We start from the raw sequence: 18,546 nt of genomic DNA, 5'->3' as shown, positions 1-18,546 counted from the left end.
CCACGTGGGAGATAGAAATTCAATAAATGGACGAGCAACTGGCGCCTACGATCCGAGATCAAATCCTTCTTCGACGTCTTTTTCGCCTCCGGGAGTGATCGCGAATGAAGAAACGACCGTCTCTCTCCTGGGGGAAAACGCGTACCAACTACTCTCTTCGTTTCCTTATTCGTCATTTTTTCTCTCTCTCTCTCGCTCTCTTTTTCTATTTACTTTTTTGTTTTTCTGTTTTTTTTTTTCTTTCTATCTTTATTATTTTAACTTTTTTCTTTTTCTTTTTCTTTTTCTTTTTATTTATCACGTAAGATACACGTTACCTAGTTACATGTTTTTTTGAAAATATATTTCTTCGTGTTACTAAACAATATATTAATTTAATAAAAAGATAATTCATTTTCATGATTTAAATGATAATGAATAATGAAAAAATGGTTTAAATTACTTACATTAATTACTCTCTCTCTCTCTCTCTCTCTCTCTCTCTCTCTCTCTCTCTCTCTCACACACTTACTCTTGTTCACTTTGTCTCATCAAGAATAAATATTATAATCATTCAAATCTAATTGAATAAGTGTTGTGTTAGTAAATCATTAGGTCTGTAAACTTTCCTTTTCCATCCGTCAACAGTGAGAACCAAATCAATCACCGAATTTCTCCCGATTCTCCAACCTTTCCCATCCTGATCCATTAACTAATCGAATAGATCCGAAACGATTGGAAATTCAATCAGCGGTATAATTCTCTTCAAACGTTCGTCATCCTCCCACTCCTCCCCCTCTCTAGTTCGCCCTCCCACCTCCAAAGCAGAGGTCTCGCACGAAAATCTTCTTTTTCCTTGATTCGATTTCCCGTCGCGTTCGATAGTTTCCTCCAAGTTCACCCTTTTGCTCTACCTCACCTCTCTTCTCCCCCCTCTCTCTCTTTCTCTCTTTCTCTCACTCTCTTTCTATCTTTTTCTCTAAAGTCATATACGTGTCTGAACGTTCACGATCGAACGCTGCACCTGCTGCTGGCCATCGCCCTTCCTCTCTCTCTCACTCATTCCTTCTCTCTCTCTCTCTTTCTATTTCTTTCTTTTTCGTTTTTCTCTCACATACATACACGATATATACTTTTCTCTTTCTCTCTCTCTTTCGGAACCAGCATCGGTCAAATTCGATTTTCCTTTTACATCCAAGCGTCTATTTGGAATAGTGATCGGTTCCGCTATCCGGAATAAAGAGAAAGAGAGAAACAGAAAGAGAGAGAGAGAGAAAGAGAGAGAGAGAGAGAGAGAGAGAGAGACCTTCCGACTGTCCAAAGTGGTAAACTAGATACGGCCGCGAATAGAAGGCAGAATAGAAGCCAGAATAGAAACGCGGAAACGGGTCAGCCAGCCAATTCCGTTCGCAAGGTAGGAACCGATCTACCTAGCTGAGTTTTCCTCTAACATGCATACACATACACACACACACACATATATATATATATATATATATATATATATATATATATATATTATATCCTACTCTCTCTTTTGCTCCTTTCATAGATAGAGAGAGAGAGAGGGAGCTTTCAGTCCCACTTTCATCATAGCCATCCCTTTTTCCAGAAACATCGTCCTCTTCGATGTGCACGGAAGCTTACGAACCTCTCACCAAACCCCCATCCCTTACTATACCACTCCTCTCTTCGCAGAGCTGCCTCTTCTTCACCTGTCCGATCGACACTGCACTCAAGAGGATTCAACGTGAAAAAAGGACTTCGAACAGGCTTCTCCTACCTTTACTCCTCCTCCTACTCCTCTTCTTGATAATAAACGGCTATTCTTGGGCATCTATCGGAATGGACATTCTTTGGTACGGTTGTTGTATACAAGTGGAAGGAAAAAAAAATTGAGAGAGGCTGAGAAAAGATGAGAGTTAGTCTTGTTATATACCTATCGAGAAATTCTTCTTTCGAATTTAGGAATTGCGAAACACTAGAAAGTAGTACCTTCTTCTATCTCGCAAGGGAATTTCCTTTAAACATGACCTATCCTAACCCCTACTACCTACTTCTCCTCAGCCTAGGTTCAAACTTTTCTGGCTTTCGTCAAAATCCTTAACATCGTTTCGTTCTTCATTTATACATTCAAATATCTTTGGTAGGGTTTTCTTTTACAATTTTGTTATTTTATTTTTTAACATCAGTTATATTTGATATTTATTTTTAATTATACTGGCGAAATTTAGTATTTGCGTCAATGAGCTTTCGAGTTCCTAATGCCAATTAACAATAATAATAAGAATAATAATAATAATGTTTCATTATAATTAATAAATAATAACGTAGGATCCATTGACTTTCTGCAAATATTTAGAAATATATATTATAAATATTATTATTTTTATTCCCACCAATTGAAGTATTTTTATCGTAATTTCCAAGTATTCCTCAACTTTATTTTCATTCTGTGAGAAAACGAGCACGTGATGATTGTGCCAGCTGCCGACACTATCCACCTGTGCGTTTTCTTCTTCATTTTTCCTTTTTTATTCTTTTTTCTTTTTCTTTTTTTACGTACAACTTTTCTTCTCCCTTTCATTTTTCTCGCTTACCAATTCTCATTTAATATTCCATACGTCAAACGTTTATAATCTCCTAGCTTGGGATAATATTCAATCTTTTTTCACAATTGTTTTATCGATTTTCATTTCAAAATAAAACAAAAACGACACACACACACACAACACACACAAGTATATATGAATATTCCGTTATACGTAAAATATCAAGAGAGAAAAACAATTTCTTTGTTGAAATCTTAACAACAATTATTTGCTTTTACGTTTACTATACTTTGACTGTGTTGTATTGAATCGTATTAATTAACGGGATACAAAATAAAGGAAACGTAGGAAAATAGGAAAGAAAAAGCTGGAAGATTAATTATCCTAAGTAACGAAGAAATATTATGTATATATGTGTGTTATTTAGAAAGGAATAGAAAGAGAGAAAGAGAGAGAGAGAGAGAGAAAGAAACAGATAGACATAGTCAGAGAAATAGGAACGTTTCGTATAAGACGATATTATAGTACTCGTGTCATCTATGGCATAGCTGAGCTTAATTTCACGTCACACTGATGAAACTGTCTGCATACTAAAACAAAGAGACAAGTCGTAGGAGGAAGCAGAGTAATATTAATACTCGATCGAAACGTTGCAAACCCCCCTACCCTTTTCTCCTTCTCCTTCTCCATTTACTACTACTCTCACACCATACTACACACAATCTAACCCTTTCAACACTAACGTAAGCCGGTTACGACAGAACGTTGCTTAATTTGATGTTCATTCAATTAATCCACTACCGACCGACGTTATACGAATAACAATGGATTCGAGAAATGTATGATGGTATAAGTGTAGTTCGATTCCCAACGCTCACGTAGCGTCTCTGACAACAGATATATATCCCCCGATGGGTTGACGAATTTTCCACCAACGCAAGAACGTTTGAACAAACTTTCTCGAAGCATTGTTTCCAATTTAAAAGAAAAATATCTCATTGGTATTAATTAAATTATTATTTAAATATTATATAGGATTATATTTGTTTAAAGTTTAAAATATATTTTATAATTATAAAGTTTACTATATATTTTAAGAGTTTAATACGTAATAATTTATATAAATATAATATATATAAAATTATTATAAAAATAATTTATATGAAAAATCGACGCGAGAATATTTTTAGATTGAAAATTTAATTTATCGTTCGTTCCAAGAATATATATTAAATATTTGTTTTTCTTTTTGTATTTTGATATTAAAACAAAAGAAAAAAGAAAAAGATTAATAATACGTATCTCAATCTTTTCACGAACCTAACCAATCTCAGATACTTCAACGAAAAACACGAAGATACGACACGTGGAAATATGATGTACACGTAGCAAAACGATACATCAACAAGACTGAGAACCACGTATATATATATATATATATATATATATATATAAATAAAATGAAGAGAAGAAAAAGAGATAAGTATATAAGAAAAATTTTTAAGCAAGAAAAGAAAGGAATGAAAATAACATAGCTGACTCGGTCGTTCTTCGTTTCTCTTTTCAATAGAATAATATCCTCGGACTCATTCTAGTTTTGCTGGAAAGTATTTTGATGACTTAACAGTTAGATGGACATTCTCCCCTGTTGTGCGGGATAGACCAAAGGAAAAGAAAAAGATAGATAGATAGATAGATAGATAAAAGGAAGATATAAAGAAAGAGATCATGGTACTTGCAGGACATGCAGTTTCTTTGTTAGAAATTCTCTATCGTGATCGACGTCACGTTTTATATAGTTCGCGATTAGGTATTTCTTTTATTTATTTTTATATATACATTTCTTTTTTGATTTGTTCAATCATCTACTTTTCAACAAAGAATAGAAGAGTGCATGATTGTTAAGAAATAAAAGATACTAGTCCTAGAATTTTTTTTCCTTTTCCCTATAAGAATAGAATCTACATGAAATGAAAACCAGGAATATTTGAAACGTCAGCAGCATAGGTTTCAGAAATCTGTGTAAGTATTACTTCAACTTTGTGATCAGCTACCAATATTTGAACCTTAGTATGCATATATCATCGAGTATTTACGTAAGGTGTATCGCATACATGGCGTTCGTGAGTATACAGGTTGGCTGATTTGATTAAATCATGGTAAATATTTTCATTTTGTAACAAATAAATGATCTTGATTCTAACGATGAAATAAAAAATAGAAAACAATAATGTTCTAGTAACAATTTAATGAGATATTTATATATATACTATGTTCAGTAAATATATTCGGAAGAGAAACTATTACGAGAAGAACGTAAACCTCGCGGTTTCCTGGTGCATAGGCGTGGAAAATGTTAACAACGCATACTTCAGTAAAACGTTCTTCAGCTTACTGCTATGAAGTATTGTAATAAGCTTGTATTATCGATCATTAGGTTGTAGGTACGAAACGATGATTAACATCAAGGAGAAACTACGAAAATTGGAAGATTATTTCCCCTACGGCTTGAACATTGTTAAGAAGTAGAGAATTTCGGTATGGCGACATTAGATATTACTTTGTGCTAATTACAAATCTTGTATAATATTTAAAACACCTTTTTTTTTGTTTTACCTTAGCTTTAATTATCGTTTTACATTTCGTGGAAGATTAACGTATTAAATTCCTATTTTTTTTCTTCTTTATTTTTATTCTTATCTTAAAACTTTTAGTACTTTTGTATAGGTGAAAAGAAAAGAAAAGAAGTAAACGTGTGAAACTAAACGAATCGATCCGAGTATTATCAGAAGCAGCACAGCCAGCATCAAGCCTTGAGTATTCTCGTGTCCTATCCTTGCTAGCAATAAATTTTAGGATGTACAGGCTTAAACAAATCGTAACACGCTTGTAATCTCTTTTCTTCGAGTTAAGCCTCAACGGAACACTACGACCACCACTATCACCAGCGAATAGGTGGGTGGCTCTATCGTGCAATCTATTTCTGAGTTAATTACCGGTGAAATAAAGAAGTAGGTCATCCTACTACTACTACGTTATCAAATCCCGAGTTAAGGAAAGTTGTGATAACGCCACGACTTTTCCTACTTTAGATACTTTTCGACGACTATGTTAATATAGGGAGATTGTTACCACATTTAATCTCATTCTAATTGGATCGAATATTTAATTAACGCGTTTTTTTTTTCTTTTTAGTTTATTTGAAAAACTTTCAATGGAATGTTACTTTGATCAACATTTTGTTATTGTAAGTAACAAAATTGTATTATTTATATTCGATGCCAATTAATTAAAATATTAAAACGAATTTTATCATAATTAAATGTATATGGATTTAAGTTCAAATAATAATAATAATAATAATAATAATAATAATAATAATAATAATAATAATAATAAGGTAAAATCAATCAGAAATTTGTTGAAGTGACAAGAGTCCTGAACGACGCATTCTATCATCGTCCAAGGATGTTTGTCAGGTTCAGCATAGCTCATAAATCATTTCGCTTACCGTGATCTTCAGATCCCTAGAGTCGCATGTGTCGTATCTTCTGCTAAAACGTAGCACAGTGTGCGTCTTGTTCTCGTAACCCAATAGGAGACGATAATCTTGGCTCGAATCCACCTCTGGATCCTTGCTCACATCCTTCATATGTCGATCCTGTAACAAACGATGGTACCACAATGGTGAATATCTCTGCCAATTACATCCTTCCATACCACAATTTAGTTTCGTCGATGAGAGGTTATGTTAAAAATTTTAAACCGGAAATTGAAAATTCTAACTCTCTCTCTCTTTTTACAAACACAAATATATATATGAAAAATTGAGAACCAATTTCAATCGAAACAAAAACAAAAAAAAAATCGAATGAAATATTAAAAGGCAATAAAGCAACATTGACATGAACGATCTCTTATAATATTAAAATATTCACCCAAAAAAATGGGTGATGAATGTTTTAAAAACAAATATATGTCCTCCGTCCGATCGATCAACGAGAATAATAGGAGGAACGTATGGAACCAAAAATAATGTGAAAAAAATATTTATAAACAATGGACACAGAATACAAAATAATTTGCAATATCCTTGTATGGTTAAAAATTTTCTAAGTAGTATAAGTACAAAAAGTATCCTCATATGGTCAGACATTCTTAAGTAGTATAAGAAAATAAAAGTATTCTCAAATGGTCAGACATTTTGTAAGTAGTATAAGATTTAAAAAAAGTATCCTCATATGGTCAGACATTTTTCTTAATTCTTTCGCAAGTATGAAAAAAAAAATCTTGGCTGATGCCGAATATATCCGACATTACGAATAAAAGGGTTAAATAAAGATACAAAAAATATTGAAGTGTTCAAAACCGAAAAAAAGAACAAAACGACGACGAAGTGGTATGTGTTGTTAGTTAGCTATAGTATAGCACGCTTGAATTCTTCTTCGATAGGTTCGAGGACAAGTTTTTCTATAAGAATTCCATTCCGTCGCCTCGATATAATTATCTCGTGACTAAGGTGCCGCAAAACTCTTTGGGGCTTCTGCGCTTGCATGGCTCGAAAAGGGCCGACACGGTTTAGACGACGATAGGACGACGCCTTTCAAAACGATTCGATGTTCCATTGTGTGTTCCCTCTCTCTCGTAAAGGATCCCTTTTCTTTACTTCGTCAGAACAAGTCTTATACTTTTTTCTTCTTTGTTTTTTTTTTTTTTTTTTTTTTAACTTCTACATCGACTTTCACTCATACTCTTTCTCTCTCTCTCTCTCTCTTTCTCTTTCTGTCCAAGCCCTTCTAACTTCTTTTTCTTTTTTTCTCTTTTTACTTTAGCCTATCCACTTTCCAAGAGCGGGCTTTATTAAAATTGAATTTAGCCGCAAAAGGCAGATCCCCGTGCGTAGTCGAAGTCACGCGCGTTATCCGTAGAACGAAACCCAGGTACGTTCGCTTTTACATGGCAATTTCGTTCCCCCTTTTTTCGTTAACTCGTTCTCTCTCTTTCTCTTTCATACTCTTCTCTTTCTTTTATTTGTCCTTATACCTTTTTCCATTCTTTGTTAACTTAGTAGTCGCGAAAAATGGGGGATGAGACGATTATTAGTTCGTCGAAAAGTTTCGAAGGATAAATTTATCTTTTGTGTGTGTGTTTTTTTTTCGTGGTCGAATGAAATTTAATTACCATTTTCAAATATAAATTGAAAAGACAATATAAAAGAAAAGAAATGATGAGGGCAGAGAAAATTTTTATTTCCAATTATCAAACAATATATAAAACATTCTTAATTTATTTCAGTGTTCTATCACATAAAGCAAATAAAATAAAAAATTAAAAAAATGAAGGAAAGTTCACGAAACACACACAAAATGATGGGACAAAAAGAATTGTATTTCTTTTTGTTCCAATTGGTAAAAAATACATAAAACAATAATATATTTCTTAATTTATTTCAATGTTCCATCACATAAAAAAAAAAAAAAAATAAAAAACAGGAAAAAAAGAAAGTTAACGAAACACATACGCATACACACGGATACACACGAGGAACGCGTTGGCACGTCGCGACGTTCGCTGAGGGATTCAACATAACGAGCAATTATGGCAATTATGTCGGACCAATTCAACGCTCCGCACAATACTACTACGTCAATTCCAACGTTCGTTGTCATAGATGGGGCGACAGTATAGTACGAGAGAGAGAGAGAGAGAGAGAGAGAGAGAGAGAGAATTCAGTTCTCGTCGTGTGTTGTCGTCGTCGTCGTCGGGGGCTCCGGCTCCGGTCCAACCGACGACCGCTTGCTCCGGTCCAGACTATAACCGGCCAATGGCCGCGGTTTAATTGCCCGTATCTAGACGAGATCAAAGCACGTGCTCGTCGACGTCGATGGAGTACGATTAAGTACGAGGATATATATCATGGGACACGTTCGAAATGCTTACAGAAATTCCTACAGTTATGTTTCACCCTTTTATTTTCCTTTTCTTTTTTTTTTTTTTTTACTATCGTCATCATCCTGCGAGAACGTTATTATACTTCTTTTTTTTTTTATTTCTTAAATATAGGACTGTTATTTTGTTCAAGATGAATCATAGAATTGTAAATTATATAGAAATTTGTTTACTCGTTAACAACCATAATTTTCAAACGTCATAAACAAAATTTTTATTCTGCTGTTAATTACAAATATTATTATACATTTATTTCATTTTTTTTTTTAACTCTTTAATATTTCTAATACATTCAACTATCACCACAACTACGAGATATTTTATAAATATTATAAATAATATAGAAAAATTTATATTTCAAATTAATTGTTATTAAATTTTGTTGTTTTCTTTTAAACTAATTATTCCATTTCATTTAAATCCACTTCTAAGATTGCTTCAATTTTTTTACGTGTGAACATTGAAGATTTACAATATTATTAACAACTTTCAACAAAGAAAAGAAATGGGGTTTTATAAAAAGTGTGTGAAATAAATTTATAAACGATGGAATTCGAACGTTTATGTGTTTCGTATACGTATACATATACGTATAATTGTCTTTTCGTTCGATTATCCGTCGTACGTCACGTTTATTGCCACGCATTTACTGGTTTAGAACACGTGAATCTGTCGTGTGTATGTGTGAGTATAGGTATTTGTATTTTTGTGTAAGTATATCTATGTACGTTAAACATATAGTTATACATAGATAGAAAATCGTGTTTCTATGTAGGAATACTTGTATATATATATATATACACGAGTTTTACTCCATACCTAACTAATTCCGCAATCCAAGTACAGTGAAACCAATTACTATCAACCAGTTCATTTCAGTGCGACATGATTATTCGTTAACAAGGGCATTTATAGAAGAAGAAAAAAAATAACAGAAAAAATGTTTAATTCGTACGAAGACAATTCGTCTGGCAAACAATGATAATAAAAGGGGAATTATTAGAGAGAAATTGCAATTATAAGGATTATAAGGGACAACGCTAACGAGGAATTAATTAAATGGCAATCAATTTTACGAGCATTCTGACCCGACAAGACACAAGTTATAAAAAAGGAATGTAAAATAAAAATAAAAAAAATAAAAAAGGATCGTTAAATTCGATACGGTAAGTCAAAACGGAACGGGGTTAGTCAATTCAACTCGTCAGATAACTAACAAGAATTTTTAACGATTTCGTTTCAGATGTTTAACTCGATCGAATAGCATTCCCTTTTCTTGATTTTCCACTGCATAAACTTTGGTAAATTAACGTATCCGTACAATACCCGTCTCCCTTTTAAACAATTTTACGATTCTTTCAATTATACTGTATTACGGTAACGAATAAAATAGTACAGAACACTTAACGTTATTTTTAGAAACGTTAAACAATCAGATTGAATTATTCAGCAAACTAAACGAAAAAAAAATTTTATTTTAAAATCGATAAGAATTGTTAGCCCAAAAGTACGTGAACAGTTTATATTAAATTAATATTTCAACTCGAAAGTAATTTTATTGACTTCAAAACAAAATTGCATAGGTACTATTCATGAAATAATAAAATTACTCGAACAACTTTTCGTTCATTCTAATATTAAAACTTGGCAAAGTAAATGAAAATAAAATAATCGTAAAAGAAAGAGTAAAATACTTTTCGTAGAAATTCATTTTCTATCTTCTTCGAATTATCATTTACGTATGATGAAAATACGTGAACGTATTGAAAAAAAGTATTCGTAGAAAAAAAAAAAGCAAACAAACAAAAAATAATAAAAAATGAATGTTTTATGTTTTTATTTGTTTGACCGAAAGATAGGAAGATGAGTTCTCGAAAAAAAGCACGCATAACTTCGTCAAAGATATTTAGCGATATTATCTTTCGTCAGACACAAATGACAATTTAAATTCTGGAGCTTGTGTACGGTATAAAACTCGCCTCGTTGATTATCCAACGAAACGAGAATAATATTTACTCTTGTCTCCCCTACCCCTCTGTCTCATCTTGATTCTTCGACGAGAATGGTGAAGAGGGGGTTTTTGTCTGATGCTCTTGACATAATTGTCGTGTTTTTTCTTTTTTCTTTATTATTATTCATACATGATTATTATCCGTGAAAGTTTAATAAAAACAGAAGAAAAATGAGTAAGTAAAAAATAATAATAAAAAAATTAACCCCAAGTATTTTCCGTTCGTGTATTATATGTCTCTGTTTAGTTGGTAACAACCCAACGTTTACTCACTTTTCCCGAGCGTGAAAACTACTACGATGACTATAACCCCCCAGTCAACCCATTCTGCTGAAATAATGAAATTGATAACGTCGCTCGACAAGAAACATAGTAAACTAGAAGAATGGAATAGAACGAAGACAAAAAATAAAAATAACAAGAAATAGAGAAAGAGAGTAGGAGAACTGTTGTTTGTATCGACACGCGATCGAAAAAAAATTGCATGAAGGCACAAACACGGAGCATAGAGAAATCGTCGTACCGAGATAAACCATTCCTACACGGGGGTTCGTTTCCTAGATCTGGCGAATCCGATAAGAACAAGTATGGCTTTACTTTCTTGCTTATATGCGCTTTAAAAACGAACAATACTACTAGTAGTAGTAGTAGTAGTAGTAGTAGTAGTAGTAGTAGTGGTGGTGGGTGGTAGTAAGTGTGCACGCGAGTGAGCGTGCGAGCGGATACACGGGAACGGGAAAAATGTCATTTTTTAATCTTCCGATATCCCACGAAATTGTTATAACTAAGGTCACTCAACTCTCTCTTTGCTCACAGTTGATGTGAGATATATATGTATGTACATGTATTTGTGTATATGAGTGGTGTTAATTGTTTAACGAAAAATTGCAGCCCGCGAACTTGCATGATGCGATCTTTGAAACATATATATTATATTTTTCCAAATATGAAAGATTAATTATCTATTATTATATTATTAAAAATAATATGAAAGATTAATATCTATCATATTATATATATATATTATATTGCTTATAGAAAATTTTATGTAAAGTATCTTTCTTTTTTTAAATATTCCATTCTAGAATATTTATACAATATATATATTTAATATTTCTATCCGGTTGACATTTTAACACATTAAAAAACGATTATAATCAATATTTAGGTGTTTGTTTGGAAAATTTATGTTAGATGGTATCATCTGATAGATACAAATGACCCAGCACGAGAATATCCCATGATTATATATCTTTTACAAAAAAATCTTCCCATATGACGGATTATTATTTAAATTCTCGAAAAGGAAAAAATAGATTTAACGAATGAATGGTGATGGTGATGGTGATAGTAGTGGTGGTGGTGGTGTACTTACTTCGAGGATTACAGAACCACGACTAATAAATTGAGATTGCTAATTGGTATGATATGGTATAGTGAGGTAGGGACATTAAAGGTTAATGGATCATATGGAACGTGGTTTGAGTGTCATCCATGTACTAGGTGGAATTGTATTTAATGTATTTCTCATCCCCTATTCTCTCGCAAGCTCTTCGTTTCGATTTAGATGACCACGATGGTTTGAAATAATCGAAAGGTTGCATTTTACAAAATCGTAGCAATTTTTTTTTACAGATACCCTCGTTCTTTATCCTGGTCAACCAGAAAAAGTAACAGTACAAACAAAAAATGGGCAACTGCGGATAATGGGATAACATAAGGATTGTGTGACCGTAATAAATGGAAAGACAAAAAAAAAGAATAAATTAAGAGTAGAATTATTCGAGATACGATTAATCAGGGACGGTTAATAGCAGTAATAAAAAATGTTGCAAGGTTTTTCCTTTTCGATAAATTACTTTTATTTACCGTACGAACGAATCCCAATAAAAAAAAAGGAAATACAATTCATTAACCCATTTCCTAACGTAGCTAGGAATACCGAATAAATAATAATTTATGATTAACGTATGTTATATATATATGTGTGTGGTCAAATATTAACGAGATTATCTATTATTTCATTTTAGGATAGCAGTCTCCATTTATTTCACTCATCCTATATCTTCTCTTTATACTCGAAATATCTAAATAGTATCGTATAGTGGTTCTGGTCTTTACGTTCTTGTTGCACATCGTTCCTGGGATACGTATCTACCTTCTAAAAGGAGAAAGATTCCAGAAAGCGATTCATCGCGGCTCGTAAATCATCCTCGTCGCATTTAATATCGCTCGATGCTGACTCACAAACCTTCGGAGTGAAAGCTTTTTTACTTTTTCCTTTTTTATTTTTTTTATCTTATTTCGAAGTAACATATAAGAGAGATAAATAAATGAATAGAAACGTAAACGTTGGTGTACTATCGTACAAAAAATATTACGTAAAGAAAAGAATAGAAAAGCAAAAAAGGTTTTCGTTCGATTGTAATAAAATGAGAACGATGTTGTTGGTGCGTTTTCTCGATTACCGTGCACCATGTAATAAACCATTAGCTCGTAAATGACAGAGTTACGAGTCCCATGCGAATCGTACTGGATAAATTTCATTTTATCTCTTAACCGTGTGACATCGTGCTAGCGATATCACTTCTCGTAAGAAAGAACCCACGTTTCTCTGTTACTACCAATTCGCGTTCATTTGTATTCGTAAAAGGTAGGAAATAAATTTTACAAAAAGGAGAGAAAAAAATGAAAAGAATAAAACTGTATCATACTTTCTCGTTTTGTTTCTACATCCATTATATTTTGTAAGCCACAAAATTCATATTCGATTAAAACCCTTTAGTTATATTTGACGTATCGGCACGTCATGCATTTGTTTGGGTAAAGATGCACATGACGTTTTGATACGTCATTAAAACTGAGATGAGATTTAACTTATTTCATTTTGGTTTTATTTCAAAGTAATGTGAATAATTATTACATTATTGTAATTAATTATTATAATATTTAATATTAACCCTTAACGTTTTTAGCATGATTATGTTTAAGATGTTACAGTATCTTAGGTTGACAATTGTTACCTGTAGTCAAAACGTGTTCATACATTATTTAAAAAAGCAAAAATAAAAAAAATAATACAAAATTTTAAAATTAATAAGAAGAAATTCAAGATTTATAAATTACTATTTTTTTTCTATTCTTAGAATTTCATTCTATCCTCATAAATGAGCAATTTGAACCTTAAAACTCGATTTTAGCGACACACAACGGTGCTCACTTTCAAAACGGAGCGCCACAGGAAGAATGAATGATATTTTCTAAAAGAAAATTAAAGTTCAAATGATACAAAAAAAGTCTCACCGTTCATCGAATGAACCTCAGAGAAGACATTGACGACGAAAAAAGAAAATAAAATATGAAAGGGAAGATAGAAGAATACCTACTATAGCAAAAGAATTTGCTCTTCGTCGGTCTAATTCATTCGTAACTTCACCATCCAAGGAATATAAAAGACTAAAAAAAAGATAAAGATATACAGAGAGTAAGATAGGAAAAGAACAGGAGGGTGCGCACGCGCTCACATATTTAAGTTTGTGTGAGAGAATGAAACCACGTTAGTGAAGAAAAGAAGGAAGGCCGAAAGACGTAAAAGATGCTCTGCGGTAGGCAGTGAAAAATCTCTGGAACCATTCTTCATATTCTCTCTCTCATTCTCATTCTCTTTTTCTTTCTTCTTTCAAACCAAATAGAAAGGAAGAATGATTCTGGACCACTAATACCAAGTAGGATACCAAAACGTTCTTCTTCCCTTCCAACCCACCTCGAGAATGCCACCCGCATCAGATAATATTTAAATTGATGATAAACATTTATAAAAGCGTTTTGTTATATACAGAAAACATATTTGGATCATCGTGACTCTGTGGTGGTAGTGGTAGTGGTATTCGTGTTGCTGTTGGCTCCGTTAGGACGAAAGATTATGAATTCAGGCCCTCTCGACAAACCCCCATTGTCCGTTGTTGAAACCCCATCTCCATAACGGGTCCTTTTCCTTCTTACTTCTTCGTTGGATCAACCTTCTGTTCTTCTTCTCTTATATTTTCCTTTTTTTATTCTTTTCCTCCTTATTTTTCTTATCTTCTCGTCTATCGAAGTCATTTTATGAAAAAGATAGAAAAAAAAAAATGCGGAGACGATTATATTTCTTTATTATTCTTGAAAATTTTTAATAAACAGTAATTCTATTTTTTGTTATACGAAATAATCAAGAAGGGTAATATAAATTATGTGAGAGATAAAAGATTTCTTTTTTTTTTTTTTTTTTTTAAATATAATATAAATTATGTGAGAGATAAAATATTTTTTTATTTTTTTTTTTTTTCTAACCTTTTCAGATCTTTTCTTCTTCTACCATTCTTTCACTTCTTCTTTCTCTTTTTCTTTTCTTTTTCTTGTTCGATTCTCTTTGAACCCTTTTCCCAGGCAACTCGACCAAGAGAACGAGAGCCCGTTAAATCCATCGTCCCATCTCGCGAATCGCTTTGTAAGTCCAAACTCGACTTCGCGATCCCATTCTCCGATTGTCTCCTTCGTAGTTTAGCCGGCACGGGCTTCTTAAATCGTTCGAAGGGATTCGAAAAGGGCTCGACAAAGCAAAGGGTATCTCTCTTAGCTCGAGCGTGCTCGGAGAACGTCAACGACGTTAATCGTGCAAGAATAAAACGCGATCCTATCGATGAAAAGGACAGACATATATCTGTATGTATTTATGTATGTGTATATGTGTTTTGTATAGTACGAAGGACAAGAGAAAAGAAGAAATAGAAGAAGAAGAAAAAATAAAAGAAGATGAAGAAGAAGATTCGATTGGGGACAAAATTCTACAAAAACATGTGTATCACTTTAACTTCTAACTTTTGTATCTGTCCCAAATTTATCTTTAAATCTTTGGGATCGTTTCTTCGTTGGTATAAAGAATTTCTTTATGATTTATGGTGATGGTAAATCAATGTAATTTAATTAGGATGATATTCTTAAATATGTGAATAAAAAAAGAATGATATATGATTTATTTTCTTCATGAGTAGGATAGTTAAATGTCTTATTAAATGGTACAAATATAATAAATCTTTTTTGTCTTATTATTATTGTTATTATTATATTTATTATTATTAAATTATATTAGTATTATTATATTTAATTATTATTATTATTATTATTATTCTCTTTGGTATTATTACCGCGAAATATCTTAAAAATCTTATTTTATATTATATAATATAAATATAATATTTATTTATATTTTATAGAATATAATATATAGTTATTATATATTTATATTATATATATTATATAAATTAAATATATATAAAATATTTTTAACTTATTATAATAATAAGTTATATTATTATAATAATTATATTTATTTTCTATTATATAATATAAAATTTATATTATACATATAATTATTTTGTGAATAAAGTATTCGTCGAAATAATATATTTTTTTGTATAAACAGTAAATTTAAAGTATAGAATAACAAAATTTATCATTGGAAAATAGATAATATAATGGGGGAAAAAAAGAAATGGAAATTATAGAAATTTTCTATAATTACTTTTACTTTATTCAATTGATGTATGAAAGTAATACTTAATACTTAATACTTAATAAATAAATGAATGAATAAGAATTCAATGAACATAAGTAAAAAGAGTATAAAGACAAAGAAGAAAAGTAAAGAAAAGAAAAGACGTATTTAAAAGGTCTATCGAACGTTTTAACCATTTCGTGAAAAAGGTAGGTAATAAAAAAAAAAAAAGAAATTTAAAAGAGGACGAATTCAAGATCGTGGAAAGATCGTTTTATCGCGGCTCCAATTTCACTAGGAAACTCTCAAGAGAGAGTCGGTTGAGAATTCGAAGGCACCCACGTCGTTTCCTCTTACTTTGATCTTTGGCGTGGACTTGTAAAAAAAAAAAAAAAAAAAATGATCGAGTCAAGGCGCGTTTCTTTCGTCGTGAGAAGAAAAAAAAAGAAAAGAAAAAGAAAGGGAGATGAAAAAAAGTGAGAAGATATAAAGAAACACTTGACTTGATCTTTGTAACACCTTCGTTCGAGACGTCAATAATGTCATCCTTCAAAAACAGGTAAGGCATGAATTGGAAAAAGAGTAAATGAGACAGAAAGAGAAAGAGAAAGAGAGCCCTTCGGGTCTTGCGAAATGAGATGAGTGTCAAAAGAGTACGGGACTTGTAAATAAGAAACCAAAAAGATCAAGATGCTGAAAGAGTAATCTGAGAAGCTTCCAAAGGATTACGAAGAACATGCTTTGGGAAAGATCGAATAGTGTGATAGCATAGTCTTCTAGCTATAGGCATAAGAACCAAGGACCTTGAGTGTTCTAACGACTGCTGGCAAATCAAATTGAAACATTCACACTTAAACATACCTTTCTTTCCTTTCTGTTTTATTTTTTTGTTTTATTTTTCATCCAATTCATTTGATTTGATTTTATTTTATCTCATCTCTTATTTTCTTTCTTCTCTATCGAAAAAATAATGATCACGTGAAAAACACGTGGCAAAGGGGACCCCAAAAAGATTTAACCGATGAGGTCCATCCTTTCCTCACTTCAGATTCGAAGTGAATTAAATGGCTGAGGTGTTTTGTGGGAGACGAGAATTTCTGTTCCTATCTTTTCAGATCGGTGACAACCGGTATAAATCTTTTTACGAACGTAATGGGAGGAGGTGAGTGTGAGGGGGAAGGGAAATAAGTTCGTTTCTCGACTATTCGCTTAATTTTCACGCGACACGTCGATCGTCGTCTTATCCTCCTGATGCATCAATAAAAAAAAGAAAAAAAAGGAAGAATGAACGAGAACAAGAATGAGAAAGAGAGAACAAAATTTATTTGACTCGTTTATTCTATACACCTTTCGAGATATCATCTTATTAATCGTATTTGTTTTTTTTTGTCTTCTTAGAAACACGTTAGACCTATCAAACTATCAACCTGAACCATTCTCATCCGATCTAAATTAATTCAACACGTATACGTCGATGATGATCACACACTTTAACTAACGTAACATGATCACACGTCTGGTTAGTATAAAAAACTAGTCTTCTTTTTGCTTCTTTTTTTTTTTTTTGCAAACGAGTTAAAAGATATCGTCACAAACACCGAATAAACACCTTTCTCATTCTTTTACTTGTGTCCTTCTACTACTTCTTCTTCTTCTTCTTCTTCTTTGAAGGACCCATAGTCTCCAGTGTCACTTTAAGGATAAACATTAGTAACAGGTTTCACGAGATTCAGTTCAGTCGTTCGTGAAACTCGTACGATAGAACGTGGAGAAGGAGAAGGTGAGAAGGAGGAAAAGGGCGTGATAGGTGGGAGGAGCAGAGGGGGGTAGTGTTTGACGGTGAAGAGAAGTCACACGCATTTGAGATTCTTGCGGAGAGACCACCAAGAGGAGGGAAAATGATGGAACGAGGCGACGATTGGAAGGGAAAGGTTGACACACCGATGAACACATTCTCCCCTCTCTTCCTCAAACCACCCCCCAGCCCTCTCTATTCTTTGATCTTAAGTCTCGGATAAGAGGTTTTCAAGTAACGTAAGTTAAGATCGTAAGTTCGAAGAAATAAATTGAATTATTTTGAAAAATATAATAATAAATGGTACATTTATTTTATTTACTATTTTTATTCTGTCATTGATTCGAATTTTAAATGTTTATTTTTTAATTAACGTTTCTTCTAGTTAAATATTGAAATAAATTTAATGGATATTAAATTTAAAATATTTGATAATTAAATATTATATGTAATATATATTATTAAATATATTATTATATAAAATATTATAAAATATAATATAAAATATAATAAAATTAAAAATATATAATAATAAATAAATATTAAAATAGAAACATTTGATTCTATTTTAATGCCAAATTATCAAATTGGAAAATAATAAACTATACATTTATTTTTTCTACAATTTTTATTCTATCATTAATTAGAATTTTTAATATTAATTTTTTAAATAAACGTTTTTCTCTCGGAATAAAATATTTGATTTAATTTTATTTCCTTAATGTAA

At 31.9% G+C, this 18,546-nt stretch overlaps 1 protein-coding gene and 1 long non-coding RNA gene across 4 annotated transcripts in view; one reads left to right on the top strand and one right to left on the bottom strand.

Annotated features, from left to right (window-relative positions):
• Nucleotides 1-18,546, bottom strand: part of olf413 (DBH like monooxygenase olf413) — a 214,353-nt gene that overhangs the window by 42,953 nt on the left and 152,854 nt on the right. For all 3 annotated transcript variants that reach the window (XM_089172891.1, XM_089172890.1, XM_089172892.1), the window contains one exon: nucleotides 6,043-6,192. In XM_089172891.1, coding sequence (XP_089029017.1) covers nucleotides 6,043-6,192 — 150 coding nt within the window. The remainder of the gene's footprint in view (nucleotides 1-6,042; nucleotides 6,193-18,546) is intronic.
• Nucleotides 9,408-9,909, top strand: LOC149032450 (uncharacterized). The gene is made up of 2 exons (XR_016176672.1): nucleotides 9,408-9,646; nucleotides 9,724-9,909. It is a non-coding gene; the product is annotated as an uncharacterized LOC149032450 (long non-coding RNA).

Source organism: Polistes dominula, unplaced genomic scaffold (assembly GCF_049000335.1).
Source record: "Polistes dominula isolate Pdom_NZ unplaced genomic scaffold, Pdom_raw_medaka contig_22, whole genome shotgun sequence".
NCBI classification, from domain to species: domain Eukaryota; kingdom Metazoa; phylum Arthropoda; class Insecta; order Hymenoptera; family Vespidae; genus Polistes; species Polistes dominula.
This window is presented reverse-complemented; position numbering and strand designations above follow the sequence as displayed.